Below are 16,397 nucleotides of genomic sequence, written 5' to 3' on the forward strand. Positions count from 1 at the left end.
AGGCATATCCGTGAAAATCCGGGTTAGAATTGGTCTTCAGCAACCCATGCTTGTCATAGAAGGCGACTATAACGGGATTGGGTGGACAGGCTCGCTGACTTGGTTGTCATCGGATCCCAACAGCTTACAACGAGCAATGGGCGACAACAAACAAACAAACAGATTTTAACCGTACAGGTTTCTTGCAAGGCCTGTTAATTAGCGCTCACTGTTTTGGTGAATCCCACAAACACGGTCTTGGTGCTGACAGACCTATGAACATAATCAGGACGAACCGTGATTCGAACCCAGGATCGTCAAAGGTTATAACACGCCTCAGGGAACATTTTTGCACAATAAATGGCAATGTTTTAGACGAATGGAACACCAACACCCAAGAAAATCACGTACCGTCCAAGCGTGTACTCTTGCTCTATATGATCTACAGTATGTGGCGTAAAGTGCCGCTTACGGTGTTTCCAAACGATAGTGAGGAGGTAGGGTATCCTTGTGGTTAAAGTGAACGCTCGTTGCGTCGAAGATTCGGGATCCATTCCCAACTTGTGTACAACGCGTGAAGCCCATTCCTGGTATCTGACGTGATATTGCCGGAATATTCCATAAAACGTGGCATATAACAAAATTCACTCACTAACCAACTGACAGTTTAGGAGAAGCTGAATACACCGAAACCAATGTCTGGCTGTTAACTCGTTCCGATAGGTGGACTTTACCCAACACTGACATTTCTGCTGTGTAGGTCGAAACAACGCGTTTCCATGGACCGTAATCGGGTCCATGTGGGATTCGAACCGACGCAAAGCGGACACTGGCACGTCTTGTTGACGAAAACCTGCACAACGACCAATGCAGCACTGTGAAGTGTAATAGGATCTCCGTAAATACATTTCCATGTTTGAAACGTTGCTGGGTTGTTTTGCAGTGTGAATGTCGGTCAGGCGCTGGCACAGATAGATAACTATGGCTTTGCAGTAAACAGTTCTGTACTTGCCTGCAGCCAGTTTTCAAAACAGGCTTATTCTAGACAGCACACCGTTTTACGTTTGTATACAAACTCGTATCTGCTAAGTGTAGATGAAGAAAACAATTCTATAATTATATTGTTCCTTTTTCATCTATATCATCTTTCCGTGAAAACGCAAACAAAAAATTAAATTTGTTTACAAAATATCTGTATCGCAAAAAGCAAAACTTGACCACATTTTTAAACGTCGTAGAATTGTTTTGTAGACGGCCTGTAGAACAGGTATACTGTTATTTGGACATTGGTGGTAAGTCAAGGTCATATCTGAGTAATTATAATTTTTTACATGTTTGTAAATGAACAAGTGTCGGTCTGCAATTCGTTATACCGTGTTCTTTTCAGTTTCATTAACCATAGATCCGACCAGTGCTTGTAGAAATGTAACATGTTTATATACCCCTTTTCAAGTGCATTGTATACTGCCATGTTATTTTATAACCAGCTGCTGCCTCGTGTTTCAACAGCGGAACCAAATCATCGTTATAGCGGGGACGGAAGGGGGCGTGACTACCGATGCTGAGACATGCCGATACGGCCTCCATATGGTACGTATCTTAGATTAACCTTCGGACAATCGCAATTAAAGGTCACGGCTACCATCGTTGTAAGGGTGGACAGTTAGGATGTGAGTGTAACCAATTACTGACAACCCTCTGTTGTCAAAGAGCCGAGTGCGCCTCAATTCAAGGTACGTGTAACAAGGTTCTACTGACATTCTGTAACGAGGGCTTAACTTCGTGTGTATTTTTCGAACCTACATATATTATTATATGATCTGGATGGTGATATGGTGTAATATCGCTAATATTCATTATGATTTCGGAGCCAGGACCCGGCTGGTCTTGTGTGTCATCGTACCCAAATGTGTGGATTAAGCGTCTTAATATTCACAGGATTCGATGTCAGGTGCCCGTCCTTGTTGTCAGAGGCTACTAAAGCCACTGGGCTGTCAGACTCGCTAACTTGGTAGATGCATGTCACTTAATCCCTTTTGCGAAGATCAATGCCATTCTTATCAAACAGCGCTATTACATCCCGCCCCCTACAGAAGCTGACATCCAGAAATGTTAACTTCACGTGTATAGGTTATAAATACAATGGTGTCTCACGCAGTAATATTGCTCAAATATTGCTAAAAGTGGCGTAAAACCACATACACAAGCACGCACGCACGCACGTACGCATGTACACCATTCGAAAACAACAAAGTTTTTTTTGGCTAAACTAAGAAAAACAAAAATTATCATGATTATGAGAGGCTTTACAGGTCGTTACTGGAATGTATAGAGGAATGTAGCTTACGTACATGACTGGGCGGTGCAGTAAGGGGAACATAATATAAGCAGCTTCATTTCATCAGTGGTGGTGGAATTGGGTTTATCGTCGTGCTTGAGAATATTTCGCTCATATGACGACGTGCATGCGTGTGTATGTGTACGTGCGGCTGCTTGTACTAGCCCAGACTGAAGCTGGTTTTATAGTGCTAACCCACTGAGATACCATGCCGCAGTGAAGCGTGAATACCCCACTCAGACACATTATACTGACTCCGAGCCGACCAGTCCTTGTTGTACCCATTAATACCGAGCCCCAGGTTGTACCCATTAATGCCGAGCCCCAGGCAGGGACCAACAAGTACCATATTTTAACGTCTTTTGGTATGACGCGGTCGGGGATCGAACCCACGACCTTCCGCACTCCGGGCGGACGCTCATTTCATCAGTGATGAATGGTACAAATATGCGGCTATTATTCAATCCAGGTTTCCATCCAAAACGTCCTGATGGCGGGTTTCCTGATATTTATCACTACAACGACGCTGTTGCTGCTTCACACCTACGGACACAGGGACACTGGCAACGTTGTGTCGTGGAAGGAGTCGCGGAATGGACAAACCCCTGATGTCCACACCATTGGGTCTCCGGATCAGACCGGTAGAGACACCTCGACTCGTGGACATGCGTCATCAGACCGGATATGTACGAATCGTCATGGTGACAAGCGGTACAGGGTGTCATGCGACTCCGACAAGGTCCCGCCTTCCGCTCTGCCCCAAGACGCTACGGTGTTTGAGTTTGATAAGTAAGTTCCCCCATACAGACATTTATTTACTGAAACCAGCTTAAATACGACATGGGACAATTGGCTTGGTATATCATGAAATGTTTAGTGTGTATCTATATAATATATACCAGATGATAAAACTTGAGTTAAAAGAATAGTATCACAATCTTCGCCGCCCCGTGAAGGTCGGGGTTGGAATAACGGCGACTAACGGGATCGGGTGGTCAAGTTTGCCGAATCGGTTGATGCAAGGCATCGTATCCTAGCTGCGTAAGGCAACGTTCATAATGTAAATCACTGAATTGTCTGGTCCCGTCGTATATCCGAAACATTACTGTGTGCGGCGTTAAGCAACAAAGAAACTCTTTCATGACCTCTCGTGACGTCAAAATAGTAAACGGATGACATTTTTAAATTGCCTTGAGTCCAATATTCGCGGTAAGGGTTTTCTAAGAGTCTTTAGTTGTATATACCTGCCTGTAAAGGTGAGCTATTTGGTGCTGTCTCCTTGTCTCAGCCTACCCTTTGGTAAATTTTGCCCTTTCATGGTAACTCGGTATATTTCTGCCTGAAGTTCATCTACATGCCATTGATATTCATATATGTTCTCAAAATAGGTACCCCTCTGATGAACGTCTTTGGCCTGAGATTGGCAACGGTCATGTGGCCACGGTCGTCAAGGGCGACTCCATGTTCATGAACGGTCTTTATAACGGCAAAGAACGGGACAGTCACCGAGCCCGACTTCCGTCGACTGTGGCCGTGTCTATTACATCCATCACCCCTAGCAACGTCACTAAGAAATTTGTCCTTGACATTGGCAGAGGTGAGATTCCAGAGACTGTCAATATGGCGCAAAAAACGTTGGATTTGAGGGTATAAATACGTTTTTACGAGATAGATGTTCTATTTAGGTGTGAGTAAGTGGTTTTGGTTTCACCCCACTGTGCGCAATATTCCTGCCAGGACACACCAGAGACCGGCTTCATAAAATATACCCATATGTGGAATCGAACCCGAACGTTCGGCGTGACGAGCTAACGCTTAAACACAAGATTACCCTGCCGCTCCTCAAACTTATCAACATAAAGCAGTTACCAGTAAGAACCAATGGGCGACCGAAATAGGCATTGATTATTTCAAATGGTTTCGTTGTGTCGTGACGCCTGAATTGTGATCTCCAGGGAACTCAAAGCCTTTTTCATCGTCGGGCGCTTTAGCGTCGAGGAGTTTATGGGGTGGTATTTACGCAAGTGGTCATAGCGTTCGCTCATTACGCCAAAGACCAGATTCGATTCCCACATAAATACAATTCGTGGTGTCCCCCACTGTGACATTGCTGAAATATTGCTGAAAGCGAAGTAAAATTTACACTCACTCACTCGTTGAGTTTATACAAATCTATACACGTCTTTATGCATACATGTATACACATGAAAGGGTGACTTTCTTCCAAGATTTTGAAAAAAGTTTCTAGTGGTTGTATAGACATAATAATGAATCCCTCGCGTGAACCAGCTGTGGCATTGTTGTCTTCTAAATCAGTAAATTACAACCAGCTTGATTGATATACACGATTGATTATCGAAGATCGGTTAGAAAGCTAACAAAGTGTATGGGCACCTTTGATGAAACTTTCAGGGACTGTCAGGTTTCTGAGCCCGGTCCCCCTTTAAATATCATGGTGTCTGTCACAGGTGTATACTACGAGCGCTATAACGGGGATGGATTCTACGTGGAACTACGGATATACGCACACAGAGTGGTGACGAGCGTCCTCGCTATAGAACTGATCATAGCTGACACGTCCGGCAATCGTAACGGAAACATCACGGTGACCTTGAACGTCAACAACGGCACAGCCAGCGAGGACGTCACATGGACAAATGTTGACGACAACGGACAGATCACGTGAGTTTAATTTTGAATTGTTATAGACATATTTAAACCAAATGATAAGGGTAAGTGGAAATGTACTTTAGTGAAGCAGTTTGTGTGCGGTAACGGTGCAAAGATATATATAATATTCGTGTTGGATGAAGATCAGTATTGACAAATGTCTGTTTCTATGCCGGTGAGAATGAGTGAGTGAGTGAGTGAGGTTTAACTCCACGACCGCCTCCGTGATGTAGTGGTTAGAACGTCCGCCCGGAGAGCGGAAGGTCGCGGGTTCGATCCCCGACCGCGTCATACCAAAAGACGTTAAAATATGGTACTTGTTGGTCCCTGCCTGGTGCTCGGCATTAATGGGTACAACAAGGACTGGTCGGCTCGGAGTCAGTATAATGTGTCTGAGTGGGGTATTCATGCTTCACTGCGGCATGGTATCTCAGTGGGCTAGCACTATAAAACCAGCCTAAGTCTGGGCTAGTACAAGCAGGCGCACATACACATACACATACACACGCATGCACGTCGTCATATGAGCGAAATATTCTCAAGCACGACGTAAAACCCACTTTCACCTCACCTCACCTCAGTATTTCAGCCATGTCACGAGAGAAAATCCCAAATGATACGGAAACCCATTGATGCGGGCATGGTGCTGATTCTGGCTAGAAACAACCACGGTATATATGGAAGGAATTAAACCCCAAAGCGGAAGAGCAAATGGGTGAAAGTTGGTAAAGGTCGTATTCAACAATATTCCACATATGTCACAGTGGTCTGTACATCGACCTGTACGAGACTGGACCGGACAAACCTGTGATTGAATACATGAGAAGCAAAGGGGTGTCAATGATTCCTGGCACGAATAAGGGACGCAACTCTACACAGACAATAGAAAACCCTTGACGTTCAGAGCAGATATATGACATCAAATGCAGGGGAGGTGTACACGGTGTATAATCAGTTATGTTGTTTTCCACTAGTTTGAAGAGTGGACACACCAAAGAAGCGGAGTACGATGCGATGGCGCCAGTGACACCGGTGACAGTGTTTTCCAGCAACATTCCCAGCAGCCTGTCACTTCCGGTTGGCATCTCCAAGGAAGACGTCGTGTTCTTCACGTCTATCAACGTAGACAAAAGCAAGGCAATCGAAGGCTTCAACCAAGGTCAGAGACAAAACACCGTCTCAAAGTTAACATGGCGTCTGATGTGGCACGTGCTTAAGGCAGCGGTACTAACTGTCGTTCCCTTACCGAGATCCTTCTGACGTTTGGCTCAGACAGTCGGCTATCAAAGGTCATCCATTGCATTGAAGTTCAGACAGTCACTTGTCTGTCTGTAGATTTGATTTCAGTTTCAGACAGTTGTCTGGTATTCTGTAATGGCATATATTATATGTAAGTTCAGACAGTCTTCTGGCTTCCTGTGCTAATTCCCCAGATAGCATTCAGACGTTGGCCCAACGTTGGCAATGGTTTTGCCAACATTGCCAACGTTGGCCCAACGTCTGAATGCTATCTGGGAAATGTCATACTTTGCATATAGGTTTAGACAGCTACCTGCCAGTCTGTAATTTGAGACAGTCGTAATGCAATCTACACGTGAAAACAACCATATGTTTTCTGTAATAGTACATACAGCTTCAGACAGCCATCTAACTTTCTTTGACAAGCTCACACATATACTTGCCTTTGTGTCATGTTAAATATGAGCTCGGAAACAATCAAAGTATTCTGCTGATAAGTATGAAGTACGCTCATATGTAAATGCATACCTGCCAACTTTCACGCCTTTGGCTTATATTACTCACGTCACGTTCTCACGACAAAACTGAATCTCTGGACTCACTTAAAAATAATATAAAATCGCACATTTAGGTCTCAAGACATCCTTTTCAGAGACGTTTGTGACAAGGGAATTTCCATTTATGCGTTAACTTGAACCCCTAACCAGGTTCCACACAAGACTACGACATCTCAAGCTTTTTTCTCTCCTGGGTTTTGAAGCTCTGATAAATGTAACTCATTGTTTGTTAGCTATGGAGTTAATGGCGAATGGAACGCTGTATTCCTCCCACGTGGCTGCTTGGAGGGATGTTTGGGAGAAGGGGCGTGTGGATGTGGAGGGGAACCTCACCCTGGCCAGGATCAACTATGCCTGTCTCTACTACCTCACCAGTTCTCTCCCTTTGAAGGAAGATCCGAACTGGTCTTTCGTTGGGCTGTCACCAGGAGGACTAGCCCATGGCTCCCGGGGGGAGGTAATCGGTCTTTCGTAACAAATGCAGCTTAGTTTTTTTTATTGATGGAATGTTGTTTTACACAGCACTTATTAACAGTAATTCACGTTCACTCCATATCTATATATCATATTGGAGGAGCTAGTACCAGACAAACCAAGTGTTGGTAGATTAACGCTTAGTCTCTGAACCTTTATAATTTTGATAGAAAGAAGTAATTCCTTTCAAACTGAAAAGGAGCTCCAGTGAGATGGGAGTTTCGGAAACAGGGGAAAAATCTAGATTTGCTTTATTTAGAGCATAGCATTGAATAAAGGACTGACCTAGGCGAAAATAATGCGGTTCAAGGACTAAGACACAGACTACACCCGTCGGTAGTGTGAGCTGCGATCAGAGTTTGTAACCTCATGTGAGGTTGTGTAGTCTCCACTTTTCATCATCTGTGACAAGGGATTCCCAAATCCATTGACTTTTGTTCGATTTTCTTTCAACTTGTGTGAACGTAGCGAGACAATGGCGAGCGATTAATTTGGGGAGTATTCAAATCACGTTTGTCAAACCTACAAAGTCACAGAGCCATCAGAGAACTAAGCATCATATGACGCAAACACACAGCGTGTACTGGCATCTAAAGGGGCATAACTCTATAATATCATGTCTAAAACGTTCAGGATTAACACAAGGCCATGCATATGTCCAGTAGGTTCCGCTGACAGCTAACATCAGTTTCTGGTAGCCACAATTCATAATTTCTAGGTGACCAATGTCAGTCATTACAAAGGGTCCGAGTAAGTCAGAATTCTCGATACTGAGTAACGCCCCTTTGTTGAACAAGGATGGACTTATCGTAGGTTCGAATTTGATTATTGTCCTTGGTTTGTCAACACCATTTCCATACAGTTCAACCCTAAGCGTTTATGTCATACGTAAAGTTACCACAACATTACGTGACATTCGTCCGCCTTCGTTATAACAAATTTAAAACTAGATTTGTGCGTTCACATATGCTTGTATGCATAATACAAATATTACTAAAAATACGTTTAAGAAGATCTGATTTATTGATATGACTATAGTTCATCTGCCATGGCCAAAAAGAAGGTGTTATTCAACTTTTTTGAGTAGTATACATTATAGTTTCTCGTCCTCAGGATTATAATGGTCACGTGTTCTGGGACCAGTCCACGTGGATGTTTCCACCAATCATGATGCTCCATGCTGATCTTGGCCGCACATTGGTTGGAACCCGCCTACGGACTTTGAAAGCAGCCCAGATACTGGCCAACACGACTGGCTACCGCGGGGCCAGATATCCGTGGGAATCAGGGTTTACAGGTGACAAACGTTATTATAGAAGAGAGAAGAAAAAATCTTTATTACCCTGAATGGGAATTTGCTGTACATCAGCAGTAGTACAAAATACAAAACGCAAAGAAGAGAATAATTCAAATTAAATTTAAACATTAAATTTAAATCTAACAATAACATATTCTTATTTACAATGCCATGTTAAAGCTTGAAAATGAGTCACGAGGAAAACATTGAAATGTGATCATGCTTCCTTGTCCGTCCATTTCTCTAAATGACTCGTTAACGGTTAGAAGAATGTCCCAAATACAAAACTAAATGTAACAAATGTTTTTAGTTTATTCTTTGGTTTTAAGACAAATATTGTTTCAGGTATAATAAAGTTTTCAGAAGTTACCGTTTTTCATTTTCTAACCATTTGGAGATTTTAATAACACTGGAATTTAAGGTGTCAACCATATTCTTTATATATTTCCTTTTTTAACAGAGGTATATCGGTACTGTAGCTGTTATTTATCTTCTTGGCTGCATAAAAAGATTTTTCATGGGCACATTTTAGTTGATGGTCGACTTATTAAACAGTTCTTTATTGAAAAGAATATTGTAATGCAGGAGGAGCATTTTTGTTTTTTTCCCACAAGGAATGCCAACAAACACTACAGGGAACATGCTGATCTCTGTTCTTCAATGGACAACAGAGTATGATTCTCATGGAGTAGAAAATGTCAAGTCCGATATTGGAGACGGTACCATCATGCACGTGTATACTATGTATTTCAGGATTGGAGACCAGTCCTTCCGTGGCTTGTGGTGATCTGGAACAGCACATCACCGGAGACGTGTCCCTGGCGTTCCGCCAGTATCTGCAGCTCACAAACGACACAGACTTCCTCACCCAAGGACGGGGCCTTGACGCCATCACCAACATGGCCGAATTCTGGGCGTCGAGGGTTGTCAAGAACACCACTACAAAACTGTGGGAAATAAGGGGTACGTCTGCCTAGACACTAACACAAAACACTCCAGGACAAAGGACACGTAAGTCTAGAAACACATGATATATACCACAGACAGTTTCTTTTAAAACAAAGAACATTTTTGGAGACAACGGGCTTGTCACTCTAGAAACGCATGACATATACATGTACCTAAAATGTTTCTTTTGAAAACAAAGACCAAGGGACAAGTCAGTTTAGAAACACACGACATATACCAGGACAAGTTTCTTTTAAAAACAAAGAGCGTGTCTGTTCTTAAACTCCTGTTTACATTATTGGCCTAATAGACGCGTGATTCAGCTCATGGGGTGGCGGGGTAGCATAGTGGTTAAAGTGATCAGTCGTCACGCAGAAGACCCGGATTCGATTCCCCAGATGGGTACAATGTGTGAAGCCCACTTCTGGTGTCCCCCCACCGTGATATTGCTGGAATATTGCTAGAAGTGGCGTAAAACCAAACCCACTCAGCTCAGTTTATGCCTGTGTTCTTGTCCCGGGTCTTCATTTGGCAGGATGTATACCGTGACAACTCTTGTTCCACAGGTGTAATGCCGCCGGACGAGTACCACTACAACGTCAGCAACTCTGTCTACACCAACACCGTCGCCAAGCTGAGTCTGCTGACGGGGGTGTACGCCACCAGGATGGCAAGACAGACTCCCCCCGGCTACTGGCAAGACATCGCCGACAACATGTACATCCCCTTCGATGACAAGCTACAGTATCACCCCGAGTTTGACACCTACAAGATAGGTATGGACTGTGCATTTATGAAGAAGGTCCGTATGTTTTCTGTATTTTTTCAGCCCGCCCTGAATTTTCTGTCCGTCGTGGAATAAGAACGTTTTCTTTTTTTCAATCGTTTTTATCATTTCAATTCAGTAAGGGTACATTCAGATCGGGTGTGTACAAATATAAATAATATGTATGAATAACTTTATACAATTTATATGAAGCAGCAATACATTGTTTGACATCAAATTGAAAAACGTTTTCTTATCTGAATTATCCTCACCGCTGTTAACATTTTACTCACGTATATGGATCTCTTGTCCTTTCACGCTCATAAACAATACCCCAGGTTAGCTTCAACAATCGTCATCTACAAATTACAAAAGTTTGTTTCCAAAGCAAAGCGACTCGTTCTACTTTCATAGAATAACGTAAAAATTGAAAAGCGATCTTGATATTTCAGAGAAGTTACACAACGCCTGAAAAACATTTTATAAAGAAATACGTAAGCTTTCTTACTATTTGAGGTTGAGATGAGAACATAAGAAACTATGGATGGCCTTACTATCATATGCATATAAGTAACACCCTTGGGTTGAACGGGCATGGGTAAGTAGGTCATTGCAATTTAAAGACAATTACGATTTGGAATTTTAATTTCTAAAAAGGGATTGAAGGTGGAGGTCTGAAAGGATGGCAAACATTTGAAGGATCGTCTTTTTCCACAACATGGGATTTCGGGAGACAACTATGGTGAAGACTGCATACTTTCTTAACTTTCTGTACTGCTGTCGACCACTTGTTTAAATAGATTTTTATTATTAAGAAAGCCGCGACAGCTGAAATATTGTGTAAATTCAGTTCACTAGTCTTTGAGTTACTCAGGGTTTATTCAAGCAGAGACTGGTTATAGGTCTATTGGTGGTCTGTTTCTGATGCCCCAGATAGGTGCATGATTTTGTGTGTCTGCAGGCACCGTGGTGAAGCAAGCGGACGTGGTGATGCTGGGGTTCCCACTCATGGCGAAGCTAACACAGCAGGTGCTCAAGAATGACCTCACTATCTACGAGAAGGTAACCAAACTTTAATGAATGCGTGGAGATTAACACCGCTTTGAACAGTATTCCAGTTAAATCAAGGCGAGTTAGCTGGAGTGGAGTGAGTGAGTGAGTTTGACGCCGCACTCAGCAATATTCCAGCTTTATGGCATCCTCGATAATCTCCAGGGTATACGTTACGATAACGCTCCACTATAACCTGGACGCATCTACGGCTTGGTTGGTTGGTTGGTTTTATAGTTTTAGGGCGACGTGGGCCAATAAGAGGCCTATTTGCGCCCAACACATTGACTTGATTTAATAAACAATCATACGTAATTTCATTGCCAAAAGGAATCGTTTAGCTAAGATAAAAGAAACGACAACACTATTAATTTGGATAGATGTATACATATATGGAATAACCTCTGCTTCGTGTTACGGATTAAAAACCTAAGTAATCACTTCCATTTCTGAAACATGAAATACTCATTCAATAAAAAAGAAGTAGGTTCAGATGACAGAGTGTTAAAATGATTTAAAACCACAGAACTAAGTCTGTCTAAGCCATTCGAGAGCCTGTCTAGATTACATCATATTTTCCAGATGACGAGACAAAATCTAAAACTGCCCGTTGCACAGACCCATACATGATATTGGGGCCCAAAACTGTTTCTAATGAGAATACATCATCAACGCATCTACGGCTTGGCCCGATGATTTTATTACCTCCCTTGGCTGGCTCCGCATACTCACAGTAGCCAATCAGCTAAGCCGCCGTTACAACCGAACTTGCCAGTGTCAACAAAGATAGCGGTCGCAGTCGCGAAGGTTTGTTCGCAGTGCGACTCAGATGTTTGGGAAATCATACAGACAAATTTACAGGTCTGAAACTGTAAAAAAATATATGCAAGAACTCCTCCAACCTCTTTCAGAGTACCTCTGCATCAATTGTGTTGCCACGTTTAATCGGCTAGATAATTTAAGAAGCGAAAGTGAGTTGTGATTGGTCCGCTCAACTTCCCAGCGTAGACACCTGATTGGATAAGAGGCCAACCAAGGGAGGTAATAAAATTATCCGGCGGAACTGTAGATGCGTCCAGGGTATAGTGGAGAGTTATCGTAACGTATAGCCTGGAGATTATCGAGGATGGCTTTATGGCGGCGGTCTGTAAATAATCGAGTCTGGACCAGACAATCCAGTTATCAACAGCATGAGCATCGATCTACGCAATTGGGAACAGATGACATGTGTCAACCAAGTCAGCGAGCCTGAGCACCCGATCTCATTAGTCGCCTCTTACAACAAGCATGGCTTACTGAAGATCAATATTCCAACCCGAATGGAAAGTCATAAGTTGTGCAAGTCTGACAGGATTACCCCCTCAGTGAAACCTCTCACTAAAGGGCTAAATGTGTCAGACAGAAGACGGGACACCAGAAGTGATGGAGAGAATTATCATAGTGTATGCCCAAAAGATTATGAAGGAACTTCAGCGATCAAGAGAATTAGTTGAAACTAATTTCCTTATTGTATGTCATTCAGTGAATATACACTGAACATCATTGAAAACGCACCTATCTAAAATTGTCCATATTTTCATCAAGATGGATTTCAGCATGACAATGATCAATGAATATAACTAAAATGAAGTCGAAGGGCATGTCCAGTTGAAAAAATTCTTTAGAAACAAATTCCTGTCCACAGTGTGATTCTTAATTCCAAAATGCATCAACATGCAGCCACGCCATGAAAAATGCGCGAGTTTCATTCTGAAATCATACTGACTGTGACATTAAAAGCAGATGTATGAGAACCGATTCTCATTTCTTCACTAACTATTGTGAAACGAGGACAGATCGAGATGCCGAGGTTAACACCTCACGAAAGAGAACGTGCACTAGGCATGATTCAGGTTGGCACCAGCAGCAGGGATATTGCTCGACAACTTGGACTTGGCCACTCCACCATCGTTAGGCTTCATAGACGACATCAGTAGACAGGCAGCACCCGAGACCTTCAATGACCTTGGCAACAACGTGTTACGACGCTCCATCGGGATCGCCATATTGACCTTGTCCATATCAGTGATTGAACACTGCCGACTGCCAGGACTGCTGCATTAGTTCAAGGTTGACGTGGGGGTCATCAGCGCTGACTCCATGCGACGCCGTCTACACGCTACAGGGCTCCATGCTCGACGTCCTTACGTTGGACCAATTCTGACAGACAGACACTGTAATGAACGTATACAATGGGCTAGCAGGCATTTTCAGTAAAGGTTACAACAATGGCATGGTGTGGTAGTCACTGACGAGTCACGTCTTCATCTACGTAATGATGACGGTCGATTACGTGTTAGTCGTAGACGTGGTGAACGTTATGCTGATGGATGTGTGGTTCAGACAGACCTTTGGGTGGTGGGAGTGTCATGGTGTGGGGTGGTCACAGGACTGCCTTCATGTCTGTCAAGGGAGAGTTAATGCCCTTTATTACAGTGAGCAGATTCTTCAGAATCACATCGTATCTGTCTTCAATCACCACCAAGATGTCCATACGTTTCAACAGGACAACGCGCGGGCACACACAAGAAGACTTTCCATGCAGTATCTGGCCAAGCAACACATCCAGGTTATTCATTGGCCAGCACAGTCAGCACTTGTGGGACGAATTTGGTCAAAGTCTTTCGCGGCGACAACAGATGCGAAACATCTGGGAACTTGAGGCTGCACTACTGCAGAAGTGGAATGCCATCCTCAAGAACTCTATTCGGACGCTTATTGACTCAATGAGGAGACTTTGAACTGCATGTTTCAATGCAATCGGCGGTCACACGCGATATTGACTTTTCGATTTGACCCCACGTGTGTTTGATCCTTTCTGACTGTGGAACATTTCAATGAATGAGCGTCTTTTCTGTGTTGGTGTTTTTGTCAGTCGCCCATCTGTTATTATCCACTCAAAAAATATCAATTCCTTACACGTGCTTTTAATAATCTGAACTTTTATAACTGGTGCGTTTTCAATGATGTTCAGTATATAAATCACTTATTCAAACATGACTTTTATTTAATAATGTAAAGCTAATTAGCTATTTGGATGTGACATAACAACGCGTGTCTGTGCGTGTTCACTAGGCGACCCCTGGCGGACCGGCAATGACGTGGGGCATCTTCACTATCAACTGGTTGGAGCTAGGTGACAAGGTCAAGGCCGACTCACTGTTCCAGCGCACCATCCTAAATGTCCAAAAACCTTTTTATGTAAGTAGAAAGAAAGCTGGGGCAATCTAGACTAGCCCAATCACTGACTGACATCTCTTTAATTCATTTTGTTGGGTCAGGTATCATCTGTCTCACAGTCCTTAAACCAGATTATTTTCCCCCTCTGCTGAGCGCGGAAAGTCGAGATTTCCTCAGGTTCTAAATCTCCCAACTTGTTGGGGCTTCTTTTCAATTAAAATGGAACTATCTGTTTCTTTCAAAATTATAAGCATGAGCCCGGGTCTGGGAGAAAGACTAATGATTGGTTTACCCGGTGAGTGGTTGTAAGTTATGGCTGAAACAGCAATCTTAACGCTATTTGAGGCTTGACAGCTCAGTGCAGTAGATAAGCAATTTAGATGACATTAGTTAGTATGTATACGTTTACAGCTCTGGTGAGAGAAGGTTCCAGAAAATTCAACACAACGTAAGAGTCATCAAGGAAATTTGGGGATTCAAACCTATAATCGTGTATTGGGTTGCAACGTATTTTCTACTAGGAAAAATATAACTATTCACCGTCTATTCTCCTCAGATCTGGACAGAGAACGCCGATGGCAGTGGCGCCGTCAACTTCCACACCGGTATGGGAGGATATCTCCAGGCGATGATCTTTGGCTATGGGGGATTCCGGATTGAGGATACACAACTAGTGTTCAGCCCCAACCTCCCTCCGTCAACCTCACGCCTCTCCATCACCGGAATCGACTACGGCGGCAACTCCGTGGATCTGACGGTGGACGCAGCCAATATGACAATCACAGCAACATCACTCGCCAAACCCATGACTGTCACCGTGTTTAGTCTGGGCGTTACTGACACTCTACTTCTTAACCAACCTCGGACATATACCAGGCAAAGGGCGGCTTTACGTATAACATCAAAATAGTCCTTGTGGAAATAATGTTAATTATTCCAAGAAATTTTACATTTTGTAATAAATTGTTAAGAACATTTGTTGTTGTGTTTTTTATATCTTTTTGACTTGAGTGAGTGAGTTTAGTTTTACGCCGCATTCAGCAATATTCCAGCTATTTGGCGGCGGTCTGTAAATAATCGAGTTTGGACCAGAAAATCCAGTGATCAACAGCATTAGCATCGATCTGAGCAATTGGGAACCGATGACATGTGTCAACCGAGCCAGCGAGCCTGACCACCCGATCCCGTTAGTCGCCTCTTACGACAAGCATGGGTTACTGAAGGCCAATTCTAACACGGACCTTCACGTGTCTTTTGACTTGGAACAACTACAGCATCAACAGTGAGTGTATGGCTATTGACGTCAACGGTATTTCATGGAGTCAGTATATAAAGTGAATATTTGTCATCGGAACCGTATTTGTAACACCTATTTAAAGGGGTACTCAGTACCCCGAGTACGTGTTCTGTTGTCCAACATCAGTTTTTGCGGAACCCTGGGTGGCTGGATGGGTTACATCCCTGACTTTGTGTTTTGGCGATTAATCCCTTACTCTGAGGGTGGTTTCAATTCCCTGGTAGGACTCAACCTAAGACGTGCTCAACTAAAAATGTGTAATTCCAAAAGTAACATGTAATAGGTTTCTCATAGCAACCAACCCATCCCAATTTAGCCATTCTTACTAGGGACAGTTCTAGAATTGTGAAAGCCAACCACATGTCCTGTTAGACATCGGTCCACACCTTTGGCGTGAGTGAGTGAGTTTGGTTTTACGCCGCTTTTAGCAATATTCGAGCAATATCACGGCGGGGGACACCAGAAATGGGCTTCACACATTGTACCCATGTGGGGAATCGAATCCGGGTCTTCGGCGTGACGACTGATCACATTAACCACCATGCTACCCCGCCACCCCATGA

The 16,397-nt window shown here is 43.3% G+C and overlaps 1 protein-coding gene across 1 annotated transcript; it reads left to right on the forward strand.

Annotated features, from left to right (window-relative positions):
• Positions 1-960: 960 nt before the first annotated feature.
• Positions 961-15,515, forward strand: LOC124254530 (protein-glucosylgalactosylhydroxylysine glucosidase-like). The gene is made up of 13 exons (XM_046688344.1): positions 961-971; positions 1,467-1,569; positions 2,787-3,106; positions 3,706-3,914; positions 4,786-4,999; positions 5,962-6,146; positions 7,017-7,240; positions 8,371-8,554; positions 9,308-9,517; positions 10,069-10,278; positions 11,230-11,330; positions 14,433-14,558; positions 15,094-15,515. The coding sequence occupies exons 1-13, from the start codon at positions 961-963 to the stop codon at positions 15,445-15,447; spliced, it is 2,451 nt and encodes an 816-aa protein (XP_046544300.1). The 3' UTR covers positions 15,448-15,515.
• The last annotated feature ends 882 nt before the right edge of the window (positions 15,516-16,397 follow it).

The sequence above is a fragment of the Haliotis rubra genome, unplaced genomic scaffold, assembly GCF_003918875.1.
Source record: "Haliotis rubra isolate DU_JTF1 unplaced genomic scaffold, ASM391887v1 Scf574, whole genome shotgun sequence".
Classification (NCBI taxonomy): domain Eukaryota; kingdom Metazoa; phylum Mollusca; class Gastropoda; order Lepetellida; family Haliotidae; genus Haliotis; species Haliotis rubra.

Coding starts and splice junctions, on each gene's coding strand:
- LOC124254530 (XM_046688344.1), top strand. Junction 5,000..5,961: donor GACGACAACGGACAGATCAC/GTGAGTTTAATT, acceptor GTTTTCCACTAG/TTTGAAGAGTGGACACACCA. Junction 6,147..7,016: donor AATCGAAGGCTTCAACCAAG/GTCAGAGACAAA, acceptor ATTGTTTGTTAG/CTATGGAGTTAATGGCGAAT.